The sequence below is a fragment of the Peromyscus maniculatus genome, chromosome 13 (genome assembly GCF_049852395.1).
Source record: "Peromyscus maniculatus bairdii isolate BWxNUB_F1_BW_parent chromosome 13, HU_Pman_BW_mat_3.1, whole genome shotgun sequence".
NCBI lineage: Eukaryota > Metazoa > Chordata > Mammalia > Rodentia > Cricetidae > Peromyscus > Peromyscus maniculatus.
The window spans coordinates 26565108-26577408 of NC_134864.1; the positions used below are offsets into that span (position 1 = coordinate 26565108).

The following is a 12301-nucleotide window of genomic DNA, read 5'->3' on the forward strand; positions in this document are numbered from 1 at the left end:
TTTATTAAACTAATTCAAGAGACAAATCTTTACAGTATAAAAGAAGATTATTCCACAGCAAGGAAGGACTGAGTAAGGTCCCAGGGTACTCTGTCAGATGAATATGTAGGCCTCTGTGAAGTCACAGGATCCCAGACACTTCAACAAAATGAGAAAGCAGCTTGGCCTCCCAGGCAAGAACAAAAGCCAGAGTTGATGTCCTGGAGTGGGGGAGTATTTGGACAGGATGCCATCTCGAGGAGACTAGTGGGGAACCATGGTACAAAATTAAAGCTAATGTGTGAATGTAGTCTTGAGCTCTGCAAAGAATTTGGCTTACAGATTCAATAAGAAAATACTGATCCCGTGTAACTGGGGCCACTTCAGGTGTCAATACAGAAATCACATCTCTCACCTTAAAGGGAATAAGAGATAGTTTATTCTGGAGCCATTTTGAGTGACCATGGCCTAAGAACACATATCCAAGTTACCTCCAATTCCATGTTTCAATATGGAAACAATTTCATGAAATTTTAATAGTGTTACAGAACAAGGAAAGTCATAAATCAGGGCAAGTTTAAAGTTCATTGATGAGTAAATCAGAGATGGGGAAGATGAGTAAATACAGCAAGACGGGGGAAGCTCTTTTATGAGCCAAGGTGCTATCTGATGGCATATTTAGCTTTTGTGTTGGCGGAAGCTAGTGGCCTGTTAAGTTAATAGATTCCAAAAGGTTTCTATTAGTTATAGAGTTTTTGTTCTGATGCAGAAGCGGGCAAAGAATAGCTATTCCAACTTGTTAGAACTACCCCAAGGTAAGGTAACTAGCCTCTGGACCTGCAACATTCTAACCTCCCTGCAGTGCTAAAATCCCAAGGAGCCAATCAGACAGTCTGTGCAGACATAGACTTCTTTCTAGAAATTCTTATTCACACAGGTCACATGGATGGGAAGATAAGACATTTTTACTGTGTAATTTATAAAGATTAGGAACAGAGAGTTGGACCTGCCAAATGGCCTTTGGATTTTGGCAGTGCTGGGTATTGATCCCAGGGTGACCTTTGGATTGTGAAGGGGTTCCTAATTTCTCCCAAGTGTCTGACCATCTCAACTACTAAAGCATCAGGATCTCTCTTGGTCTTTGTGACCTCGCCTCCTGGTGAATGGTAACCACTCTGGGACTCTTCTCTCACTCTTTTTGCCCTTCTTTAAAAGCCTAGGGCAGGGGAGGGGGCAATACCATATCTCAGTGGATATTAATCATCTGTGGGGACTGATATATATTATGGAAACTACACTCAACGACTTTGAACTTAAGACATTTAAACAACATGAGAACAATTTGGAGATTTTAATATAAATCATTTGTGATGACCAAAGGAGTTACTGAATATATAGCAGAAGATTAAAACTAGGAATAATAATATATTTAAAATATACATGATGATGTCTTTTGAATAATTGTACTTTTTTTAGGTTATAGAAAAGATAAAATTGTTTGGATGGATTACTTGAAGGCCTGTAGATTGCAAAATGCTCCTAAGAAATTATTCAGAAACAGAAGTCCTGTGAGTATTGTCTTCCTTCCTGTAAATCCCACTCTTCCCTAAGCTTAAGTTTCTTTAAACTTGCTTTATATGCTGTTATATTTTAAACCTCATAAATTACAAAATGTCTTAATTGCCTTTACCTTTCCTAACTTAATTTATCATAGTCTCCCCTGAGCATATAGCTTTTTGTTTGTTTGTTTGTTTTTGTTTTCTCCTTTAGCATTGCAATTAAATACTTCAGAAAACTTAATTTAAATTAAGCCTACTAAAACTTATTTAAAATACTTTTATGGATATTTTTTCCTTTATGTTGCAACAAGTTAGTTCCTTAAGCTTAATTTTGGTGTTTTGAAATGAATCAATAGTCCAGACAGACTCTGTCACATACGTAGCAGAGATGTATCTAAGAATAATGAAAATGAAAGAAGCATTTTTGGCAGATTCAAGGATGCTATTCCAGGATTTGTCTAGAGTAGGCCCTGTGTGCTTTTGTGTCCCAAGCAACTCAGTGAGCCTTCAGTGTAGAATGAAAGTTCAATGTGCAGCCGTTCTCTGTACTCAGTAGTGAGTGGGCATTTTGGGAGAGAGTGAAGCAGGACAGAAGCCAGGACTGAACTCTGGCTCCTAGGGACCCTCTCCCTCTCTTGCCTGGTGTCCCAGCTGAGCCTTACCTACTGAGGATCCCAAACCTAGGGCACTTTACTGAAATAAGTTTCACTTTCCTGATCTGATGTTAATGTTAGATATTTATTATTTGTCCCTCGTAGATTTGTATATCAAAAAAATGGACTTTACTGATAGGAGATTGCCTTAAAAATAGAATTCACTGAAAGATAAAGAAATAGACAAAGGAATCCTCCATCCAGTCTCCAGTATTATGTGTATCTTAAAGCTCCAAGGCTGGCTAATTATAGCCATTTCATACAAAAAGTAGAGTTACATTTAACCATAATCTATATTTTCTGCTAGAAACATCGAAGCATTAAAGTCATTTATATTTGTATCTGTACAATACAGTCTTTAAACATTGAGAAAACACTAGTTTTAAATTCCATTATCAAATTAAACAATTTTTTTTTGTGTGTGTTAAAGAGCATAATCTTTACCACTTTTCAAATAGTGGTATTTGGAAATTTCATTAGCCTACAGGGAGTAGATGATAAATTTATCATCTGATGTAGCCATATTCAGTAAATATTGAATATTAGAATCCATTCACATCATTCTAAGAACCAAACAAAGAAAATGAAGATGGTAAGGGAAAGACAACTTCCTTATGTAACTAAAATGGAAAGCCATTGGGAACCTTGTGTCCTCAGTCCTTGTTATAAATGAGGGAGCCTTTGCCTTTGCCTTCCCGAGTCAGGTGAGTAAATGTTGATACTGTGTAGACCTTGTTAGTTCTTAAGTGCCATAGAAATCCCCACAGTTGTTTGGTACCATGGGTTGACCTGTTTGATTCTGTGTCTTTCCATCACTCTGGTGCCATGTTAGAATGGACCAGTGCCAAAGGAGCTTCAGGTCGGAATGAAGCTGGAGGCTGTGGACAGAAGGAACCCTCGCTTGGTATATGTGGCAACCATTGCAGACATCGTGGAAGACCGTCTCCGAGTGCATTTTGATGACTGGGATGATGGCCTAGATTACTGGTGAGACATCAGCATGCATGTGCTTTGCCTGTATCTGTATTTAGTATTTAAAATTCATCTTTCCGGTGTTGACTGTCTTGACTGTAACGCACATCAGAAATTCATCAGTTGACTTTTTGATGCCTCTCTTCCACATGGATTGTTGGATTGAAGAGCACTGCCCTCCCCACCCCACCCCACCCCCATTTCCCCCTATTGTCTATGAAGTTACTCAGCAGTGTCTCTCTTGAAGCAATGGAAACAGCTCAGGGCTTGTTTTTGCTCTTATATTTTATCTCATTTATAATGGAAATAGATTTGAGAAAGGGAACTTAAGAAGTTGCAAGGTTGATTATTTTCATGGTGGGGGCTGGGGTCTGAAAACTATTGAACTCAGCCTTGCACACAAAAGATCCAAGGAGAATGGGGGTGAATGATTTGAAAGCCCATGGGGAGTAGAGAAAATGTGTGCTGTGGAGCCATTAAATGGACTTTGTGCACGTTGAAAGGGCTAACTGGATAAAAAAGCTGAACTAGGGAATCGGCAAAAACAATGTTTTGTCACATTTCCCGTGTGTGTCATGAACACTTGACAGGTCCCTGCTCAAGCTGCAGCTCCTCATGCACCTGATGAAGGTCTGGTGTTCTCCTCTGAACTAAGAATCAGAACATAGAGCTGTTGTTGTATAGACTATTCCAGATCCTTTGAAAAGTAAAAGGAAGAATGTAGCTGTCTTGGGTCTGACTCGGCAGTCTTGTTCACATCTGGAGTTTCCTATTAACAACTGGCCCTGTTAGTAGTCGGAGTGGATGGAAGAGACTGACCAAGACCTTTACCTGACAATCACCTGTATAGTCAGCTCTGCATTAGCCCTACCCTACTTCATTTTCCAATTTCAAATATAAGAAAGTCATTGAAGTAAGAAGTTTGGTCACCCACTCTAAAGTGCTGTGCTTGACCTTGTTTCTAGCTCCTGGTAACTGAAGTGCTGTCCCCGTGGGACCTCTTTACGCCCAGCATGGTCATTGCTCTTTGATTCTCTATTATTCCCTGTTTGTGATTGTGACAGGATCTCAATGGGAGCAACAGGAAGGAAGAAGGATTATTTTTTTGGCCTCGTATTGAGAGTGTGGGGAAGGCATGGTGATGGGACAGTGGGAGTCAGAGTGGTGGTTCTGCTATATGCTCATCCAGGAAGCCGAACATGCAGGCCAGAATAAGGATCAGCTATAATGGCCCAGTTCACTCCTGTGGTCCTACATCTGTCAGTTGTACACCATAGCCAAAAGGTTCGTCAGCCTTTAAAACTGGTGATTTAGGTGGGCACCAAGGGCTAAGGATGTAGATGACATTTCACAGTCTACTCTTGAAACCCAGTACTGTGAGTATAAACACAGAATCCTGTTTTTGCAGGTGTGATGTTAACAGTCCTTATGTCCAGCCAGTTGGTTGGTGTCAGGAGAATGGAAGAACTCTTGTAGCACCCCAAGGTGAGCAGAGTGATGTTCTTTGAAGTCATCTCTGTGTGACTGGATTTCCTTGTTTTCCATTATGGTAACAATATTTCATTGCATGATAAGTGGATAAAAATACTGGGAAATGCCCTCAGCCACCACCAAGTGTCTAAAGCCTGCCTGGACTATGTTAGTAGAATGTATTGGGCAGTCTTTTAAAAAGTTGATAGAATTTTTAGCTCAATGACACCATTGCTGAGGACTGACATTTGAAAGTATATATCCAGGTACATATCTTATAACTGAATTTGTTAATCAAATCATAAGAATATTTAATGTCTTTTATTTTGAAGCTAAATGTAAAAATATAAAAATGTAGAAAGTAAGTCTTAATGTACACCCTGACTTGCCAAGATACCTTTCAGCAAGCCAGCCTAATGGCTTAACCACATATAAAAATGAGTCCTCTCTCTGGTTACTGTTTTAAATTACATAAATGCTGAGAACTATTTGGAGACTTTCTGTATAACATCTCTTTGTTTTCAGATTTAACACTGAGTATGGATGGTTGGGGGTAGCATTGTGGTAGAGGACGTCTCTAGCATGCTGGAGATCATGGGTTCAATCCCCAGTATGAGGCCAGAACAAAAAAAATAAGGAGTTGACTAGATGTAGTTTTATTTTAGCATCTTTAATACAAATGTTCAAAGAGAAATCTGTTTTCTTTCAATATGTAATATACAAGAATAAATGTAAAAAACAGGATATAGCATCTATAATGTAGCAGCTGTTTGGTTGTTAGCATGAATAATTATGGGCTTTTGTAGTTTTTAAGTCCTAAACAGAAACGGAGGAGGAGTGGATTGGGGAGTGGGAACAGAGGAGGAGAGTGGCAGGAGGGACCAGAGGGAGAAGGGGAAACTGTGGCTGGGATTAAAACAAACAAACAAACAAACAAACAAACAAACAAACAAATGTGTTAAAAACAAAATTCAAAACATATTAAAATTGCACAAAGTAAAGTATGTTTCGTGGACGTTTTTAAAATATGCATATGATGTATTTAGGTCACACGTATCCCTTTATTACTTTCTCTTTTTAATTGAAAATGTATTTTTTTACACAATATATTCTGATTATGGTTTCCCCTTCCCCAACTCCCTCCAGATCCTCTCCACATCTACACCCTTTCATTCTCTCTTTCATTAGAATACAAATAGGTATATAAATATATTAAGACAAAAAAACAAAAAACAGAATAGTATGAAGCAAGCAAATAAACAGAAAAAAGAGCCAAAAGGCCCTACTTCTCATACTGGGTCGCCTGGCCTAGCTTTAATACATAGGGAGATGCTTAGTCTTACTGCAACTTGATATGCCACGTTTTATTGATACTCATGGGAGACCTGTTTCCTGAACAGAAACAGAGGAGAAGTGGACTGGGGGGCGGGAGCAGAGGTGGGGTGAGGAGGAGGAACTGGGAGGAGAGGAGGGAGGGGAAACTACAGCTGGGATGTAAAATAAATAAAGTAATTAATTATTTTTAAAAAGAGCCAAAGAAAATCACAAGAAACAAATATACAGACACTGAGACACACATATTCACATACACAGAAAATCCATTAAAACAAAGTTGGAAACCATGATATATAAGCAAAAGATCTATAAGGGAAAAAATTAAATAATCTCCAAAGAGATAACAGAGTTTGTTTTATGTTGGCCATCTACTGCCCTAAATGTGGTTTGTATGTCTAGTGAGACTATTGGAGGAAACAAATTTTTCCTTTGAGAGAGAGTATCATTTGGAGATAGCTTCAGGATTGGGGTTGGGACCTGCATCTACTTCACCTCACCTCTCAGTACTGGAACCCCACCTGGCTTTGACCTTTCGTACATTCTTAAGTCCCCTCCCGTCCACATCCCGAGAAATCCACCCTTTGGTGTCCTACCCTTCCCTCCACTCCACACCAATCCCACACATGCTAAGGAAGAGATGTATTTGTTTTGGTGGGACCTGTTCACTTCACTTAACCTGACGATCTTCAATTCCATGTTCTTTCAAATGATGTAATTTCATTCTTCTTCATAGCTTCACAGTGTATAAACAAATGCAGCACTTGACGCATGCAGCTGTTGATGTGGACCTAGGTCGGTTTTATTGTTTGGTTAGTATGAATTGTTCTGTGATAAACATAAGTATGCAAGTATTGCTAACATAAGCTGAGTTCATTCTTTAGAATATATGCTCAGAAGCAGACTGGATTATACAGAAGTTGTATTTTTAATTTTTTTTTTTTTTTTTTTTTTGGTTTTTCGAGACAGGGTTTCTCTGTGTAGCTTTGTGCCTTTCCTGGATCTCGCTCTGTAGACCAGGCTGGCCTCAAACTTACAGAGATCCACCTGGCTCTGCCTCCCGAGTGCTGGGATTAAAGACATATGCCACCATTGCCCGGCTAAAGATTTATTTGTTATTTATTTATTTATTTATTTATTTATTTATTTATTTATTTATTTATTTATTTATTATGTACATAGTGTTCTGCCTGCATGCAAGATAGAAGAGGGCACCAGATCCCATTACAGATGGTTGTGAGTTACCATGTGGATATTGGGAATTGAACTCAGGACCTCTGGAAGAGCAACCAGTGCTCTTAACCTCTGAGCCATCTCTCCAGCCTGTATTTTTAATTTTTTAAAAGAAAATTCCACATGGACAACATCAATTCACTTTCCTTCCAGCACTGGATGTAGGGTTTTCCCCTCACATCCTTGCCAGCATTTTTTTTTCTTGATGGTACCCACTGCAGCTGAGGTGAAATAGAGTTCAGTGTGGCTTTGCTTATTTCCTCCCCCCCAGCACCCACCCAACTTTATGTTTGTTCATTCTCTTTAAACATATACACATGTGCATGCACACACACACACACACACACACACACACACACACACACACACACACTCACAAACCCAAAAATCATGGAGTCCAGTTTGTGTTAGTCAAATTCTGGGCTTGGGGCTTGTACTAGAGTACGTTGGATGTATCCACTGTCACTTTATTGAAGAAAACTGATTTCCTTCTAATAGAAACTACCAACTGTGAACAGCCTCTTGGCCGAGGGTGGGGCTCTGTGTCTTCTCTCCTCTGTGCCGGGATTCTTGTCTTAGTTGAGTTTGTGCAGGTCTTGTGTGTGCTGTCATAGTCTCAGTGAATTCATACTTGCCTTGTCATGTCTGGAAAAAACTGCTTGATTAGAGTCATCAGTCACCTTTGGCTCCCACAATCTTTTCACTCTCCACGTAGTTCCCTGAACCTTGAAGGGAGAGCAGTGTTAAAGACATTGAGAGATAAATACTCCAAAGTCTCTCACTCTCTGAATATTGTCCTGTTGGGGGTCTTTGTAGTAATCACCACCTAGTGCAAGAAGAAGCTTCCATGATGAAATCGAGCAATGTACTGATCTATGAGCACATTAGAATGTCATTTTATTGCTATGCCCTTTTATTAGAGTATTAGTAGTAAGTTTTGCCATAGGCCTATAACCTGTCTAGTCACAGTTTCTTGGCCTTATTACCAGGGTAAAGGATGGATTTTTATCTTGTCAGGGAGCTTTATGTTCAATTAAAAAGTGATGTGTTACTCTCCTAATGTTTATGCTGCTGCTGCACCAGTGGACATGTCTTGCGGGCAGGTCATTATTATAGATTGCAAGTTTCATAGCTGGGTGGGACTGACGATTGCCCTTCTTCTTTGGTAGCATTCAGAGCATCTTATAGCACTGTGAATGCTATCCAGTAGAGGTGGGCCTTCCAGTTGAGTAGTAGCCAGATCCAGCCATGCCATTCTTGAACATATACACAAAGGACTTTACGTCTTACTGCAGAGATACTTCCTCATCCATGTTCACGGCTTCTGTATTCATAATAGTCAGAAATTGAGCATAGGCAAGATGTCCATCAACTGGTGAGTAGATAATGAAAATGTGGTACGTTTACATAATGGAATATTATCCAGTTACTAAGAAAAACAAAATTATTAAGTTTTCATGTAAATAAATTTAGCTAGAAGGAATTACCTTGAATGAGGTAACCCAGACCAAGAAAGACAAACACTGCATATTTCCTCTCATATGTGGTTGTTAGCTTTTGAGGTTTAGAGATGTGAGTTCCATTTGGTACCAAGGTTAGATAGCTAGTAAGCAACTTGAGGGGGGAGTTTCCAATGAAGTGGAAATAAAGTACAGTGTAATACAGGTATAAGAAGGGAATTAGAGGAGGAAGTTAAAAGGAATAAAGGGTGGGAAGGAAAGGTAGAGGAGGAAATATGGGAGGGACAACTAACAGTAAAGGCCTTTTGAAAACCCACTAATGTAGAATATTCCTAATAGATACATAAATTACAACAGTTTAAATAGAATCATCATATACTGGGGGAGCAGTATCCCAACTAGATATAATAAGATACCAAATAAATCTCCAGTGCAAAGAGTGCATTACATCTTTTGAGTTGTTGGCCAAAGGTATCCCAGAGACTACCCTCAACACTGCAGCTCTTGGTAGTGCAAGGAATGGGTTATCTTTTGAGTTGTTGGCCAAAGGTGTCCCAGAGACCACCCCCAACACTACAGTTCTCAGCATTGATGCTGCTGGCTATTCTCCACAACTTTATGGAAAGAGGCTATTGCTGAAGACACTACAAACTTGCCAGATCACATGGAGAAATCTAGTTTGTCTCTTTAATTCATTGATTTTAATGTTGTTGTGTGGAAGATTGTTAGTTGTCAATTCTTGCTTTTGTTTCTGGAACTCCTGGAGTCCTATTAAAAACTTCACCGCACCTTTTCACTACTGGTGGGAGTGGAAACAAGTATAGCCACTGTGGAAATCAGCATAGAGGTTTCTCAAGAGGCTGGAAATAGGTCTATACGATCCACCATACTTCCAGAGGACTCTACTTCAGGGATACTTCCTCATCCAATTTCATTGCTACTCTCTTCACAATAGCCAGGAAATGGAAACAAACGAGGTTTGTCCACCAGTGGATGCATGGAAAATGAAAATGTGTTTCATATACATAATGAAATATTATTCCACTGCAAAGAAAAATGAAATTTTTCTTTAGATGGAGCTTGAAATAATCATTCTAAGCAAGGGAACCCACATCCAGAAAGACAAATGCTGTGCATTTTCTTTCAGATGTGCATGCTAGCTTTGAATCTTTAGATGTGTGTTTAAATTGGAGTACCTATAGAAGTCTGAAAACTAAGTAAAGGGCCATGAGTGGGCTTTTATGGAAAAGGAGATAGAATTTAGGTAGCATAAAGAGTAAAAGGGCAATACTGGAATAGTAAGGATTAAGTGGGGTGCAGAATGAGGGCACAGAGTGGAGGAAGGAAAACAAGGAAGGATAACTTACACTAAGACCTTTGAAAATGCCTGATGGAAGCCTACTCCTGTAGAAACTTTTTAATACAAGAATGGCCCTCCTAGGCTCATGTATTTGAATGCATAGTCACTAAGGAGTAACACTATTTGAAAGGATTAAAAGGATTAGGAGATGTGGCCTTGTTGGAGGAAATGTGTCACTGGGAGTGTGATTTGAGGTTTCAAAAGTGAGGTTTCAAAAGCCCATGCCAGGTCCAGTTTGTCTCTGCCTGTACATCATGAGATAGCTTTCAGCTACTTCAGCAACACCTGGACATGCCACAGTGCTTTCCACCATGATGAAAATGGACTAAACCTCTGAAACTGCAAGCAAGGTCTCAATTAAATACTTTCTTTCATAAGAGTTGCCTTGGTTTTGGTGTCTCTTCACAGCATTAGAAAAGTGACTCACACACACATGCACACTATGAGATATAAATTGAGATTACCTATGAAGAAGATATCTCTCCTAAACCCCACAGGGAGGCAATTTTAAAGCCGATTGGCAGACATAGGCTACTTTTCAAGTTGTTGGTCAGTGGGGGTTTCCCTCGATTCCCCCAAATGTTACAGGTCGATGCCACTGCTTTTCATTGCCCACAGAATTTGATGCTATGTCCTAGGACGAGAGGAATAAGCCAGTATCATCTTGAAAGCTTCCTCCTAGTGTTGATAGGTTCTATGTGCACCCCCACGGAAGAAAGGTCGTCAGCAGCCCTACCCAGCTGTGGACTGTGACAAACTACAGTAACAACTGGCCTTGCAAGACGTGCCAGCTGTGCAGTAGTGGCAAGAACGTGGTGGGAGCGGTCACTAGCTGCTTTTCACGGTGTTTGTCTGCCCCTCTGTTGATGAATGCTTGGTGATGTTTCACCCTTCGGTTCACGATAATGCTGTGGAAGCATGCATGTTTAGTTTTCTGTTTCTGTATGTATCTTCATTCTCTTTATTTCTACATCGAGGAGGGGAACTGCTGGGTCACACATGGTAATTCCATCTCTTTAATATTTGGGAAACTTTTCTAGAGTATCTGTGCCATTTTTGTGTTCCTAAAAGAAATGGGATTTTTTTTCCTCCCCACACTCTTGTTACCCTTTTCTATATTCTGCTTTTTGGGTAAAATTATCTCCTGCTGAGAGAAGGATAAGGTGCCAGCCAGAGGGGGAGGTTGCCTCTTAGGAAGAGATTTCACAGTGTTAACGGCTTGCCGGAGCACCTTACAGAAAGACTGAAATCCAGATAGTGATGGGTCACCAATGAGCAGGATTACAGATTGACTGCTCTGGTGTGCATCTCTTTGGCTCTCTATCTAAACTTTGATCTCACTTCAGGACCCCAAAGATGGACTTGTGGGGGTGGGGTCACTGGATCCCTGTCCCTCTTTCCAATGTGGCACATTGAGTAAATCTTTCCTTTCCTCTTTTTCTAAAACCTTGTCCTGCTAGACCTGAAGTAGGATCTCACTGTGGTTTGGGTTTGTGCTTTTTTGTCAGTCACTCCCATTGGACAGCTTCTCACGGGCTTGTCTGCCATCTGTATATTTTCTTAGGGGAAATGTCTATTCAAATCCTTCATCCATATTAAACCACCTCGTGTTTTCATTATTTCACATTCAAATATTATGTTATTGTCGTTTAAAAGTTAGAGTATTCTGAGTGGGTGATTATGTAGAAGTCAGGCAGGTGGTTTGCACATATTTCATTCCACTTTATATGCTTCATTTTCACATATTTAAAAAAGGATTTGTTTTTATTTAAGTGTGTTTTGGCATGTCTTTGTGAGTGTATGCCACATGTTTGCAGATGCCTTCAGAGTCCAGAGGAGAGTGTCTGATTTCCTGGAGCTGAAGTGACAGGCAGTTAGGAGCCACCTGAAGGGTGCTGGGAAGCAAAGTTGTATTTGGCCTCTAGGAGAGCAGCAAGCGCTCTTAACTGCTGAGGCATTTTTCCAGCCCATATTTTTCACATTCTTCATGTTGTTCTTTGTGTTGATTTCCTGTTTCTATAATGGGATATTTGAGGAAGATAATTTTATAAAGAAAGCAAAAGTCTATGCAGAGTCTTGGAGGCTCAGTGGTATGGCACCTCAGTCAGTTCACTTCTGTTGAGGGTTGTGTCAGGCTCTGTCAGGTGATGGATGACAGATGATAATGGTTGGGAGGTGAACAGAAACAAATGCCCACAGCTTGAACAAGGGCAGAGAGAGGAAAGGCAAGGTCAGGACTTATCCTTTTAAAACAGCACTCTAGAAGGGACTCAGCTGGTCCCT

The 12301-nt window shown here is 40.0% G+C and overlaps 1 protein-coding gene across 3 annotated transcripts in view; it reads left to right on the forward strand.

Moving 5' to 3' along the window:
• L3mbtl4 (L3MBTL histone methyl-lysine binding protein 4) overlaps window positions 1–12301 on the forward strand; it is a 410639-nt gene that overhangs the window by 131365 nt on the left and 266973 nt on the right. For all 3 annotated transcript variants that reach the window (XM_076549829.1, XM_016008230.3, XM_076549830.1), the window contains 3 exons: window positions 1456–1547; window positions 3024–3178; window positions 4572–4648. In XM_076549829.1, coding sequence (XP_076405944.1) covers window positions 1456–1547; window positions 3024–3178; window positions 4572–4648 — 324 coding nt within the window. The remainder of the gene's footprint in view (window positions 1–1455; window positions 1548–3023; window positions 3179–4571; window positions 4649–12301) is intronic.